The following is a 15,932-nucleotide window of genomic DNA, read 5'->3' as shown; positions in this document are numbered from 1 at the left end:
GGAGATTCTGCAGATATCTAACATCTGATGAACTATTTAATTTAGCTTTATTTATACTCTTGACCACCTGTCAAAGAATATGCACACCAAATGAAGACAGTACAGAGAGTAAGAGCGACAAATATTTGCACAAATAAAAAGAGTTTTAAAGAATGCAAAGTTCACAAAATCACATTAAACAGACATTATATGTAGACCCTCCCAGTCTCGATCTAGCCTGTTGCTTAGCCAGACTGTCTATAGAGAGGTTGTTAGTGTACAAGTAGTCCTCGACAAACATTCATTCATTTAGTGATCGTTTGAAGTTACAATGGCACTGAAAAAAGTGACTTATGACCGTTTTTCACACTTAACAACAGTTGCAGCATCGCCAACAGTCATATGGTCAAAATATATCTGCTTGGCAACCGGCATGTATTTATGACAATGACACCGTCCCAGGGTCACGTAATCACCATTTGTCACCTTCCCAGCTGCCCTTCTGGCAAGAAAAGTCAAAGAGGGAAGTCAGATTTGCTTAATGACTGCATGATTCACTTAACGATTGCAGTGATTTGCGTAACAACTATGGCAAAAAGATGTAAAATGGGCCAAAGGTCACTTAACAACTGTCTTGCTTAGCTACAGAAATTTTGGGCTCTATTGTGATTGTAAGTCAAGTATAAACTGTAAACTCTATTAACTATATTAAAGAGATGAATCGGGCAGAAATTTGGAAACACATCTGTTTAAGCAATCCGGTCTGGTCTGATGGGTTCTTTTGTAATTATTACCTTAAGGTAACTATCTTCTACATTTGGGCTAAATTAGGGTTTAATTTATTTTCAATATCTTTATTTGTACATTCTATTATTTATGTCACTGTTCACCGCCCTGAGTCCTTAGGGAGAAGGGCGGTATACAAATCAAATAAATAAATAAATAAATAAAGTTTTTTTAAAAAAAAGACTGGAACTGTTACTGACCAAACCCTGACCTCAGGAATATGGAGAGCTGAACTGATTCTATATTAGAATATCAGCCTATTTTACAAAGGCTTTCTTGCCTAAATTTCTACACTAAAAATCCCACTGGCCTGTGGCAATTAGAAAAACTCATTAGTTTTAGAGCCTCACCTTAGTTTCAGATAAGTTGCAGAAATTGGCCTAGGTTCTGCTAGCTTCAGCAATCGCTTCGTGGGCATTGCAGAATACACTGTTGAAGAACGTTTCCAAATCTCTGACATTTGACCACAGCTGTACAGGAAGAGGGACCTATAGAAAAACCACAAGGATAAGTGAAATAGTAGAAACAGGATAAGTCTAAAGTAGAAAGGCCATTCTGTGTTCTTCTTTGCTCTACTGCTTCCAGTCACTTCAACTGCAACTTCAATTACTCAAGGTCATAATGATGCTATTGCTATCTATAATAGTTTAGCTTCTTATATCCCTTTTGGATGTATTAGAAAGAAGCAATGATAATTTCTTTCCTTAAATTAAAAAGAACATTTTTTTAAAATTAAATGTTTTTCACCAACCTGTTTATGCTGTGCTTTAATTACAGGTGTTGTAGGAGAGATGACCAGGCTGAGCCGGAGGCAGGAGTCAAACATGTCATCAGTCATGAGTACCTTCGTGCCCATCGGAGATCTAAATCCAGCCCACCTTGAATTTTTTTGACTCTTATCTACCGCCAAGTTGTTTTGTCCGTTAGTAGTTTAAATTAATGTCAAAGACCAGGGAAATCAGAAGATCCAGGCAGTTCAAATAGTTATAAAGATTTATTGCAAGAATAAGTAAAGCTCTCTACAAGAATCTGAACTACAAACGCCAAAACAAATTGGAGGTAGAGAAGAGTCAAAGGAATTCAAGGTTGACTGGACTTTGATCTCTTTTGTGGGCACAGAAGGGACCTGTTGTGTTCGGATCGACGACACACACACAGCGAGGAATGCAGTAGTAATGTTTATTGATACACGTGGAGTCAACTGGGGATCCCCGTCCGGGTGGCTCAATATATGTCCAGCAGCCGCTGGACGCTAGCCAACCCCCGGCCGGGAATCTCCCACCACAGGAAACAACACCCAACCCAGGCTCGTGGATTTCCCGCTGGTGGGAAACCACTCCCCTGCTAATCTACCTATACAACAGGACCCATGACTGATGATGCGTTTGACTCCTCCCTTGGACTCAGCCTGGTCATCTTCTACAGATGTGCTGTTTGTCTACCTTTTATTTAATCATCCTGAAGCTTGAATTTGGGCTTAATATTTGGTTCATTTTTATGCTATTCTACAGAATTGTAAGTGACACGGTGGCTCAGTGGATTAGGACGCTGAGCTTGTCGATCAGAAGATCGGCAGTTTGGCAGGTCAAATCCCGAGTGCCGCGTAGCAGAGTGCCTGTTACTTGTCCCAGCTTCTGCCAACCTAGCAGTTCGAAAGCACGTAAAAAATGCAAGTAGAAAAATAGGGACCACTCCAGTGGGAAGGTAACAGCGTTCCGTGTGCCTTTGGCGTCTAGTCATGCCGGCCACATGACCACGGAGACGTCCTCGGACAAGCACTGGCTCTTCGGCTTTGAAACGGAGATGAGCACTGGCCCCTAGAGTTGGAAACGACTAGCATGCATGTGCGGGGGAACCTTTACCTTTTTACAGAATTGTGGCAAGCACTTTTCCATGCCTATACATACATACACTTACATTTCCTATCTCTGCCCCCTAGTGTAAATAGGAGATTTAGAAGAAAGTTCAGGACAAAGTAAATCAGTTTATTAATTTCACAAGCTATGCTTAAATCATTTCAAGAATTGTTCCATTATTGCTACATGTACTGGTACTCGAAAGCGTTCAGTGTCAGACTTGGGATTCAATTTAAAGCATCCAGCCATTCCAGAATAAACAGATGCTTATTCGATGAGTCAATCTTGCTGGCGCTGGCAGTCAAGACAAATGTTACACCCTTTTTGTGAACAATAAACTTTACTATTATGGTCTGAAGCTACTCTGCACCCTTTTCATTTATCCTTTTTGGCATCAAAACTGTATTTCATATTGAGCAAATTCATTATTATTAATCTAAACTATTATTTTCTCAACTTTTTGCATTTGGCAGTTGAAACTATAATGTAGGAGATATTAATTATATTCTACATCATATTAATATTTTTAACAATATCTACACTGGTGAGTGACAATGGTTCTTAAGTCCCCAGCCCCACCCCACCCAAGGAATGTTAGGATTTCAATTTCAAATAGGTTTGTTTCTTTAAATTAGAAGTGCTTATGTATCCTGAAAAAAATAATGCTGGTTTGAGCACAAAAGCAATGTCTGGAGCATCTGCTTAGAGGCAAACACAGTATTTATTGAATGAAAGCAACAGTAAGCAAAGCAACATCTCCAATACCCAGACAAAACAATGTACAGTAGTGGGCACCAAATGACGGCTTGATCCCAATGATTTTAGTGTGAGAGAGGTTATTTCATGCTTAAGTAGTTCACTCCCTGAACTACTTAATGGGACTTCAGCACTAAACTCGTCTATTTATTGAAACCTGAGTAAGGATAGGGAGGAAGAGGGAGATCTTTCAGAAATCTGCCAACCAAATTTGAGATTTGCCATGGAGCTTCGCAATAGTACTCCACCCTCTGCACTGCATAAGGCCCTCAATAACTTGAATCAGGTCCATATATGGGCAATCTGTTTACCAGTTGGTGAGGTTGCTGCTTCCCAAGTCCTCTTCCAAATGCCCAGCATTTCCCTCTGCCAATCCTTCAATTTAAGTATCATGCTCAAGATGCAGTACTGGGCTGGCATTTGATTTTGCACTGCTGGGGAGCCCTGGAAAGGGTTGAAAATCACCCTGTAGGGGCGACAAGCAAGGAGGAGATCCCCACTTGATCACAGGAGGGCAGTAGCCCTTCCACTTGATCCGGGGCAGCCCTCCAAACTGGCAGATGAAAGACCGGCCATAGAAATATGGCCCGTCACTAGGCTGCAGACAGCCGAAGTCAAATTTACCACCAGGCACTTCTAAAGCAGCGTAGATGAGACTGGGTGAGATCTGAACCTCTCTTCAATCCTAACTATCTGTTTTACCTGTGTAAGCTGCCCAAAGTATTTTCCCCCCTGTGGAGAGAGCGAAGGGAAATCCTATCCCACCCTCTAAGAGCAGTTGTGACTGACTATCCAGGGGAATTTAAAACGTTGAAAGAATAACCTTATTTTAACTGGATTTATATGTTTCTAAAATTTGGAAACCAAAAGATTTCTTATCCTTATTGAAGATTTGGGTTTTTACTTACAAAAAAGAAGTAAAATTGGAAAAAGAATTATAAAAATTTTGGATTTAAAAAATCTTAAACAGCATTGGTGACATCCTGTGGCTAAATCTGATACTACAACCTGTTATTGTCTAAAAGAGACTTGGCTTGAAGTGCAGACTACAGATAAGACTCCTTTAAACTTGGCAGTATCAGCTATGAGAAGCTCAGCTGTGTTCTATAACCAGTGAAAAAAATATTTTCACCCCCTGATTGTAAAGCTTTTAATTTAATATACCACTAAGAGAATATGGATGAAGATCAGGAACAGATTCTTTCTATGTTGAAAGCAATTCATGAAACTATTCTTACAGCTTCTGATGAAATAAGACGCTAGAGAAAAGAACAAGATGTCAGCCTAGATATTCAAACCCTAACTTTGACTACAATTAAAGAATCAATTATGCAGAACACAATAGAAGAAGTGGAACAATCAAACACTATGATAGAGGATTCAATGGACCAACAAACACAGTTAATGTTAAACTCACAAAAGGGACTGATAACACTGAAAATGGAAAAGACTTTTTATATAAACCAGAAGAAATCTGAGGAGCAAGAAGAAGAACAGACCGAAGAGAAGATAAACATTCCAGGACAACTATGGGAAGATAGAATAATAGATGATTTGTTAGTCCTTGCAAAAGAATGGCGATTGGATGGTCTCTTTTATTTCAAATAATATATACAATAACAGAGGGAGATCTATTTGATGATTTTAAAAGGACGGACATGGAAGGCGAGTTGGCAAACAAAGAAAGCTAGATAAGGCTGAAGGAAATTGGGGTTTGGATTTATTAGTGAGGATGTTATGTCATTAAAATAGAATGTACTCAAACAGACAAGATGTGTACTTTGAATATTAGATTATGCTATGAATTTAGATAAAGAAAACTTTGGACATTTAAAACTTGGAAGTATAAATATCAAATGTTAAATTTGAATATTGATGGGAAATTAAAAATTGGAGAAAAAAATAAATAGGACATTGATTGTCTATAAAGATTGAATGTAAAAGTAATTAAAATAACTATATTAGTTTAAATATGATTTAGTAGATATTAAGAGAAAAAGAGAGGATTTGATGTTGAAATAAGGGAAATTTTGGTCATTAAATTTAAGATATTTGGAAATTAGTAGAAAATAAGAACGTTATACTGTATTATAAACTAGATGATGTAAGATGGTGACAAATAGAATATATTCAAATAGGACATGTATCTTGAACATTACATTTTGTGATGAATTGTGGTAAAGGAAACTGTGGTTACCTAAAACTTGGAAATTATAAATATTAAGTTAAATTTAAATATTGATGGGAAGCTAAAAATTGGGAAAAAGTGGATATTGATTGTCTATAAAGATAGAATGTGAAAACAATTAGCATATGTATAAGCTAAAAACTATTGATAAATATAACAATGTTATTTTTACTTAATTGATATAATAAGAATTGTATTAGCTTATACATGAGACAGTAAATACTAAGGGGAAAAGAGAGGAAATATTTAATGTGGTAGTTTGAGATTTGTACTAAAGACACTTGTATGTTATTGAATTATTGATTAATCCAGCTGCCACGTTGCTTTTTAAATACTTAAATGTAAAACTAGAAAAATCAATAAAACTTTTTTTAAAAAAGAAATTTGCTATATACTATAGGTAGTTACTGTTTAAGAAATTTGATTTAAAAATTAATCAAGACAGAGAGAGAAACAAAAAAGGACAGACATAAAAGCAAACCTCTTCTGTTTATCAACTGTTTCCCTTGGCCTTGCCAGAGTTAGGATTCTTGAGCTGGGCTGTCTCAGCAAAGTCCTTGAGGAGAGGGGCCATATTGGCTCTTGATTTCCCCAGATTAACTTGCTGTTATGAATACAAAATGCAAGTACCAGTCAACATGAGTATACAACCACATACCCTAGTAATATATAAATATTATTTTTATTATATGAGAACCAGTTTGGTGTGGTGGTTAAGGCATTAAGGTAGAAACCAAGAAAGTGTGAGTTCTAATCTTGTGCCTTAGACCAGGGCTTTTTAACCTTTTCACCCATTGTACCACTTTTCAACATCTGAGTACCACCAGTTGCCTAGCAAGGTGTCAAAAACTTGATGACCAAAAAAAAGGAAAAAAGTGATGAAGTACAGGTAGTCCTCGACTTACAACAGTTCGCTTAGTGACTGTTCGAAGTTACAATGGTACTGAAAAAAGTGTCCCCCAAGCCACAGCTGAGCAAGACACCTGCCTGCCCACCTGGCGGCGCTCTTCCTCCTGTCCGAGGTTTTCATTGTTGTATTTCTGTTGAGGATTGACAGCAGGGGTGAGGTGGGGTGTCTTTGGTTTTTATTCCCTCCCCCATCTGTTGGGTGGTTGCAACAGGTTTTGGTCACTTCACATGACCCTGGGACACTGTGACTGTCATAAATATGAATCAGTTGCCAAGCATCTGAATGTACTTACAACATATGCTGGAATATGTCAAATGTTCTGATCACTCACCTAAACACACTCTAAAGACCACAGGTTGTCCATGATTTAGGACCACAATTGGACCAGAATTTCTGTTGCTAAGCAATGCAGTTGTAATGCCTCATGCCCAATTTTACAGCCTTTTTTTGCCATGGTTGTAATTAATCACTGAAGTTGTTAAGCAAATCATGAAATCATTAAGTGAATCCATCTTTCCTTAATAACATTTCTGACAATTTTCTTTTAATGGTGATCACATGACCCCCAGGGTGCCACAACCATCACAAACACATGCTGGTTGCCAAGCAGCCAAATTCTGACCATGTGACCATGGGAATGTTGCAGTACTGGTAGTCGTAAATGTGAGGACCAGTTATAAGTCAGTTTTTTCAGTACCATTGTTACTTTGATTAGTTGCTAAACAGAAGGTTGTAATCTGTTATGTATATCTGTATCTATACCTTGATATCTAACTCACCGATGAAAATTCCATACATCTTTGGTTGGCTTTGGTTTTGCAAGCTCTTGTAACCTGGAAAATACAATTTTTAAAACATTACTTGGTGACCGAGTGGAAGGTCAATTCTCTAAAACTTTACAATCTGACAAACCTTCCCAGTTCTACTGAGCAACTTCCAACTATGCATTGCATCTAATTATATCAAGTGCAAAGGCCAAAGCTACATCCCTCCAAATCTTTAACTTCCATTACTACTGAATCTGCTCTTGGAGCACTGAGATATGCATATTTGACAAGGAGATTATGCATTATTATTGCAAGGTCATTTGAAACAAAAACCCAGGTAATACATTTAGCTGATTACATTTAATCTCCAATTGTATTTTACCATGTATAAAACTTGCTTCTAGGCAAAAGCTTCATTGAGAGGCACTGATGCATTGGGGTGATAGGCCTTCAGTTCAGGCTGAGAATTGTTCAAGGACAAACATTCTTTGCCAGTGAAACACCACCCTCAAGTTCATAATGATGTTTTCTTAACAAAGAAGACCTTGAGAAAAACTACCATGGAAGGAGGAAGAATCTTTCTCACAGGCAGTGACAGAGACTGTGAGAGAGACAGAAAGATCTTCCTCCTTCAGCCATTAGCAACACAGGCAATAAATTAAGGCATGTGATGGCTAGTGGCTAAGGATGTCTCTCTGTTGACATAACAGCTCAGAGATATGCAATTGTGTCAGAAGAATTTATCTCAGGTCTAGCAAAGCTTGTAGTTCCAGATTGCATATTAAATAGAGTGTACAATGCGGAACACCTCCAGTGCATGAAGGAATGGGATTTTTTTGCTGACAGTTAGGGCTCATTTGGACACCCACATTCTATCTAGAGTCAACATTATACTGTAGTGGCTTCAATGTACTTTGCCCAGGCGGACTGTTATTATCAGTCCTAATGGACGATCACTTGACTATCAGCCAGCAGTGTGCAGCAGCAACCAAACAAGCTAATACAATCCTGGGTTGTATAAACAGAGGCATAAAATCAAGATCACGCAAAGTATTAGTACTGCTTTATAAAGCCCTAGTGACTCCACACCTGGAATACTGCAACCAATTTTGGTCACCATACTACAAAAAAGATGTTGAGACCTTGGAAAAAGTTCAGAGAAGGGCAACTAAAAGGATCCAAGGCCTGGAGACTAAAACCTATGAAGAAGGGCTGCAGGACTTAGGTTTGGGTAGTCTAAAGAAAAGAAGAAATAGGGGAGACATGATAGCAGTATCCCAGTATTTGAGAGGCTGCCACAAAGAAGAGGGGGTCAAATTATTCTCCAAAGCACCAGAGGGCAGGACAAGAAACAATGGTTGGAAACTGACCAAAGAGAGAAGCAACCTGGAATTAAGGAGAAAGTTCCTAACAGTGAGGACAATTAACCAGTGGAACAGCTTGCTTTCAGAAATTGTGGGTGCTCCATCACTGGTTTTTAAGAATAGACTGGACAGTCACTTGTCTGAGATGGTATAGGTTCTCCTACTTGAGCAGGGGGCTGGACTAGAAGACCTCCAAGGTCCCTTCCAGCTCTATTGTATTCTAAAATTCTAAATGGAATGGGACAACTTGCCTCAGTCAACTTGCTGCAGCCAACTCACCATGACCAACTATCAGAGCCAACTTGCTGTGGCCTACTTGCTGCAGGACAAATCATCACGGCCAACTCGTTGTGGGATAACTTGCTGTGGGACAATTTAACAATTCTATTTAATTATTTAAAATAAATATTTTTTTAAAAAAAATTGCAGTTCACATTTCATTTGGTCCCTCCTTTTGCATCCTTTCTTTAATGATTCTGTTCCACTATTTCTTTGATACCAGTGTAACTCTTGTCCTGCAGCAAGTTAGCTGTGGCGAGTTGTCCTGCAGTGAATTGGCAGTGGCAAGCTGGCCGTGGCAAGTTGGCTATGGCAAATTGTCATAGACCCGTTATTACACTCAAGCTAAAAGGCTAACCCTGCAATATTGCAGTCTTACAAATTTTAATTTAGGATAGTTTCAGATCAGCCACTGTTGGGTTCCCTGTTGCCCTTTCTTCTCCCACCCAGCATCACTTCCAGGTGGGAAAAATAACCATCACTTGTTGTACAAAATGTGTGGTAGGACAGAATTTAGGGGCCTCTGGGTACCACCTCCCAGAGTGGTCAGTTAATTTTTAATTTTTCTCCCCAAACACATAACCATTTCCTTTGCGATCGACTATCCTATGTAGAGAAGAAAAAAGGGCAGGATCCGAAAATGTAACTATCGTTTACCACTCAAGTGCAATTCCACCCACTAAACTGACTAGAACAAAATACTAAACTAGAATCATCACTCTAAACCTAGATAAACTAGAAAAACCTTCTAGTTTTCTTATGTGCAACAATTTAACTGTAATCACCTATGCAATTAAGGTTAAGTCTAAGTCTAATTTTATGTCAAACAGGTACTGTCAACATTCTGACACTCCCTTTGCTTTGACTAATACTGTGAAACCTTCCTTATACAAATTATATGGCTGTTACATCCCGAACAACGATTAATATTAAAATGGATAGTATTTCTTTGTCCCTGACTCTTCTGTGTAATCTCCCTGCCCCATGCGCATAAAGGAGCAGTAAATATGGATAAGTTGACAAAGAAGAAAGTCGGCAGCTCTATTCAGTTCTGCTTCTGCTACATATGCATACAGTAATTAATTTAAGACTGATTGACATCTATGAGCATTGTGTGGAGGAAGAAAAAATTGTGAAGTCATCATCAACCTCCTGAGCCCATATAAATGTCATCACTTTATATACTAGGGGCAAAGCATATGTTTGCTGGTGTCATTATATTTTAGTACTTTCCTCATTTTTAATTTATTTTCATAGAATCAAGATAGTCTGCAGGCCAGCTACTGCAGAAAGATGGCAAATAATTATGACATCATGCATACTGGAAGACTCACTGGTTATCAGAGAAGACAAGATAAATGCATTCAGGTTTTTTCCTCACAACTGATCATGAGAAAAGGCAAGATAATTCCCCCCCCCTTCTAGAATCCCTTCACTTCTTCAAACTCACTTCTGCAGACTTTCTGAACCAAATATTGGGGAGGAGATCAGTTTTGTAAACTGAAGTCTGAATGTGTCACTTCGGATATCACTCTGCAATTCCTGAATGTATTTTAAGTACGGTAACTATTCAAGAGATGGGAGCTTGATGGTTTTATCTTACCTTTCATTTGAATAAAACCCATAGCTAGTAGCTGCAAAAGAAGCAGAAAGGAACGAATGAATCTGAAAATGTCCACATTCCGTGATTAATTATATATTGTAAGTAATTCAGTAATTATTATTATTATTATTATTATTATTATTATTATTATTATTATTATTATTATTATTATTTTATTTGTATACCGCCCTTCTCCCGAAGGACTCAGGGCCGTGAACAGGGCAAACATATAAAAATACAAAGATACAAAAGTTAAAAAAGAATTAAACACAATGCCCAAGCTAAAACAATAAATAGATATATTAAAAACAACAATAAAATCCCAACCCATCCCCCATCAGGCCAGGCCGGCTTGTTCGAACAAGTGAGTCTTCAGATCGCGTCGGAAGGAGTGAAGGTCGGGTGCCATCCGGAGCTCAACCGGCAACCGATTCCATAAATCCGGGGCACCCACAGAGAAGGACCTCCCCCTGGGGGCCACCAGACGACATTCTCTGACTGGTGGCACCCTGAGGAGGCCCTTTCTGTGGGAACGCACAGGGCGGAGGGAAGTTGATGCCGGCAGCAGGTGATCCCTAAGGTACTCCCTAAGGTTTGGGAGTGGGAAATAAGTCAGCAAGATGGCACATGGAGACCCATAATACAATCCCCACCCCTCTGTGTGATGTTGCCAAAATGGCCACCAGGAACTGCAGTCCTGGCAATGAAAATTCCTATTGATAAAAATGCTAATAGGGCTCATAAGAATGCCATGGATTACAGCAAAAAATGTGGCTTTGCTTAACTATACAGTCTTATAAATGTTTAGAACTTAGCCAGCATGGAAATTCTGAGTTTTTTGAGGTCCAAAGGACACAACTAGGTCTGCTTACATTAAACTTCCAAGAGACATGTAGCATCCTGAATGCTAATAACTAATACTATCATTTGCTTTTAAGGTATCAAAAAGACTTGTTTTGTGCTGCAAATACTAGCATGATTCCCATATTCAGCACCTTAAACAGGATATGTTTTATAATTTATAATGAAAAAAATAGTATATTATCCTCTATGGCAGTAGTTTCCAAACTTTTCTATGGCCCACACCCTTAGGAAATGTTTGCTAATGTTCGCACCGTGTACAAAAGTAATTGTGACTCATGACTCATCACAAAGGAACACAAGCCACTCTTTGTTGTATGCCCTGAAATTCTATCCTGTACACCCTGGGAGTGGAGCACCCCAGATTGGGAACCCCTGCTCTGTGGATTCATATATATATATCCCTGAGAAGTGCCAGCAACCTATTCCATATAATACGCCGTTTATACAACTTTTCTGGTATAGTTAATAGTTTGATAATTTATTTGTTGGGCTGTCTACATGATTGTATTTGTTTGTAACACTGGCTGATAATTGAAATATAATAATAATCCCAAAATATCTGGCACATCACTTGAGCATCATTAGCATTGGCAAAATCAGAATCAGTCAATTGCAAAAGGCAGCTTTACTTAGAACAATGAACATCCTGAGATGATACCATTAACACCATCAAATAACAACATCTGCGTGTTCCAGGCGCTTAGAAAGGACTTGGTCTCTGGATAAAAATGCCAAATCTAATCAAAACTATAGTAATATATTCTGGGATGCTAGGAATTAGGATTATCTTAAACTTTCAGGTATCTCAAGGGTTTTGCTCAACGAATGATATTATTTTTCTTCTGGTTTTTACTGTTTTTGTTCTAATAGTTTTGTAATGAACTGTAGTTTACAAAACTTTATGCCTTTTAATAAAATTTGTTAAGTCAGAAAGGGTGCTACCAATCTCTGAGTTTTTGGCTACCATAAAACTATTTTCCTATATTGTTTCTGAAATGTGAAGCCCAATAAATTCATTTTCTAAAGGATTTTCTGGATGGCTGCCCCACAAGGGGATGGTGGGGGTGGGAAACTATTTTATTTAGTAAATTACCAGTTGGGGGTTAAGTGGCAAGATCAGTTCCATGTGAAATATAAATTCTACCTATCACAGGAATAAAAAAAATGAATAGTACATGGGTATAAATAAAAGAAGTAAACAGACTAGCCATTATCTCTAGAATTCAAAAGACAAGACTTGTTGCACAGAACTATTAACACTGCTTCTGGCCTTCCTAAGTTCCCAAAGAGTAAAAAAAATATATAAGTAACTGAGCATTACATGGATTGATAAGAAAATTATTAATGGGATTTTCACAAAGTTACAAAATTGGGGTTTTTTTAAGTGCAGCATTAAATACATTTGTTGCACCCAATTTGTAAACAATGAGAAATGACAGCTACGCTCAAATGGTAAAATGAAAGATGACCTCTATAAAATCCATCCAGCTGTGCATCCCTTGCGGTGGAATCATTACAATCTTACTGTCTTTAAACAAAGAAAAAAATTGAACGATCCCTCCTCCTGCGAGATGGATCTGTTTAGTCAGGAGAGTGATTATAACTTGCCCTTCAAGCCCTTTTTTCTTAAATCAAGTAAAAAAAATAGTATTTTTGCTTTCCCCTCCTGTGGAAATCCATTCTGAGCATTAACTGGATCCCATTCTGCGTGGTGTCATAATTGCAATGCACAATAGAGGGCAGGTTCTACCCGGAAAGACGGCGGCACTTTAGTTTAGAGACGGTGTTGTTCCCTTTACTGACCCGATCGTGGCTCGACCATCCTGCTTCTCCGATCTCACGCCACAGCTTGCAATTGTAGAAAAGCGGGTGCTCCGGAGCGCACCTTGCGTTCTTCTTTGTTTCCGTCGCCACGGCAACCTGAGGAATCACTGCTTCCCTCCGTTTGTTTCTCTTTCTGTGAACTTACTCTCTGTGCCGCGGGAGGGCGCGTAGGATCTGCAGGTATTATTCTCAACAGTGCAAATAGTCCAGTCACTTCGGCTGGGCCTTTTCAGGGGTCTTCAAACTCGGCCCTTTTATGACTCATGGACTTCAACTTCCAGCATTCCTCAGCCAGGTACGCTGGCTGAGGAATTCTGGGAGTTGAAGTCCATGAGTCATAAAAGGGCCGAGTTTGAAGACCCCTGAAATTTTAATTGCTTTTCTGTGCAAGAGGGTTCCATACAATTATAAACACTGCTTTCCTTCCCTTTGTTACTATATCCAACATGAATATTCACTATCCGTCTGTTTTCAGTGCTCTGTTTCTAAACCCCAGCAGCTTTAAGCCATATGGACTTCAACTCCCAGAATTCCTCAGTCAATATGCAACCTGGGGAACTCTAGGAGTTGAAATTGACATGACTTAAAAGTTGCTGGAATTGAGAAACGCTGCTCTGAACTGAAAGCCAAGAAAAGGAAATCAAACGTTTGTGCATTTGTCTTAGTAAAATAAGCGATAATTGCAGGGAACATGGTACAGTACTTTTATGTCAGTAAAATGCACGATTAAAGAAAAAATATGCTGGTTTAATAAAAAAAAGAAAATTTTAACATTCCAGCAGAAAACATTTCTAGAAAAGTTTGGTACAGTTTTTATTCTTACAAAAAAAAATTTTAACCTTGTTTTAAAAACAAAACCAGCATTTGTTATATTTTCTTGCCAATGTCAATATAACCTGGCACTAATACTACCACCAAATATTTCTTAAAAGAGAGAATTTTATTGCATTGATGAAAGTACCTCTGTGCTGAAAATTGCAACAATACTGAGTTGGGATTACCGTAGATCACAGGAGCTATCAGGCTTCTCCAGGCAAAGCCATCAAGTTATGAAAAATAATGTCACATAGAGCATAACCTACCAACACCTTCCTCCCCTGTTTCACAGGAAACCTTTCCCAGCAATTGTCCTTACCCCCAAGTCATAGGGTCACATTTTTACACTGAAATATCCAGGCTTGTGGTCTTATACAGAAAACTGTATGGAGGAACTGTTTTAAAACATTACCACTCTATTTTAAAAGATGACAACCCATTTTTGAAGATTGGGATTTGACCTCTTGGATCATTCTGACTGATGTTTTAAAAGTGACAGTTGGTTATGTGAAAATCAGCAAAGGAAAGTGCTTATGGAGGCTTTTGGTATCGCATCTGAATTGGCTGAGAACTTTTAAGTACAAAGCCAGATTCATCTTTTCATGAACAGCTTTGGCCGCAATTTTTCTGAGTGTAAAGTTATTGTGTAAAGTTATTACACAATAAAAACAAGACATATAATGTAAGAAAAATTAAGATGTTATGTGGGGAACTTAAACTTTTCAAAACACTCTCAATTCTTCAAGGAATTTATATTAAGACTTATAGTATTATTAAATGACCAATCAATGTAACAAACAGAAGTTCAAAGCCATGAGATAGCACGAGAAATAAATTATATAATACAATATAAAAATAGGAGATAAAAGCCGTATGAGCTATCTAAAATATATCAACCAGGTAAGCCTAAAATCAAATCAAAATTGTTAATATTTTCACAAAACTAAAATGTCACCAACATGAGCTTATACCTTGCGGAACCAAGTTATATTTGCTGCAAATGGAACAAAGTGGCATAATTGGCAGTCTAATGGATGTTTAAGGTGCGTCCTGCTTAACAACCACACATTTAGCAACCATTTGAACATGTGAGACCACTGAACCACTGGTATTTTTGCCTAGTCCTGGAATTCCTACACTCAGACCTTATTTGCTGATTTCCAACAAAAAAAGGCAGAAGTTTGCAAATGGCAACCATGTCTTTGCTTAATGACCACAATGATTTCCTTAACCACAGCAACAGGAGTGCCAGAAATGTCTTTGTTAATCAAAGGTTAGATTTGTATAATCCTGGACAGATTTGGTGACTACCCATTTATTGATGTCAGCCAAGAGCAGATTTTCACACTGTAGTTAACAGAACAAAATGTAGCTATTGAGTAACATTGGTCCAGAGCTCAAATATGAGATGCTTATCTTGTCTATCTGGTAGAACCTGTAGCAGAGAATAAAGATAGCATGCAAGCCCTAAAAACTGGTACTATAATAAATATCCTTAACTGCCGACTTCCGGTTTGCCAAGTCAGCCGTCATGGATGTCTGGAGAACGATTCCCATCTTCCATGTCCAGATTCGCATCACTGGGGGGGGTCCTAAAAGAACCGAAGAGCCGCCCTGGAGGGGCGACCAGACAGAAAGGGCTTTTGCAGAAACGCAGGGGAGCTGAAACCCCCCATTAGTGCCTGCATTCCCTTTGTACCAGCGGACGAAAGACTGGCCATAGAAATATGGCCAGTTACTAGGCTGCAGACAGCCGAAGTCAAACTTACCATCAGGCAACATTAAAGCAGCGTGGAAGAGACTGGGTAAGATTCCTCTCTTATACCTTAATCTTCTTCTTTTCACCTAAATAAGCTACTAAGTACTTTCCCCCCTGTGGAGAGGGAGGGGGAAATTCAACCCTCCCTTCAAATAAGCAGCGAACAAGCCCAGGGGTGTTT

General features: G+C 38.6%; 1 protein-coding gene across 1 annotated transcript in view; it reads right to left on the bottom strand.

Moving 5' to 3' along the window:
- SPMAP2L (sperm microtubule associated protein 2 like) overlaps positions 1 to 13,723 on the bottom strand; it is a 28,464-nt gene extending 14,741 nt beyond the window's left edge. Inside the window, exons 1-5 of the mRNA XM_083352852.1 lie at positions 13,156 to 13,723; positions 10,489 to 10,519; positions 7,255 to 7,308; positions 6,047 to 6,169; positions 1,116 to 1,253 (exon numbers count right to left, since the gene is read on the bottom strand). Coding sequence (XP_083208978.1) covers positions 1,116 to 1,253; positions 6,047 to 6,169; positions 7,255 to 7,308; positions 10,489 to 10,519; positions 13,156 to 13,174 — 365 coding nt within the window. The 5' untranslated portion in view covers positions 13,175 to 13,723. The remainder of the gene's footprint in view (positions 1 to 1,115; positions 1,254 to 6,046; positions 6,170 to 7,254; positions 7,309 to 10,488; positions 10,520 to 13,155) is intronic.
- Between the last annotated feature and the right edge of the window lie 2,209 nt (positions 13,724 to 15,932).

Source organism: Vipera ursinii (genome assembly GCF_947247035.1).
Source record: "Vipera ursinii genome assembly, chromosome: 2".
NCBI classification, from domain to species: Eukaryota; Metazoa; Chordata; class Lepidosauria; order Squamata; family Viperidae; genus Vipera; species Vipera ursinii.
Note: the sequence above shows the minus strand (reverse complement) of the source record. Positions and strands in the feature narration are given on the sequence as shown.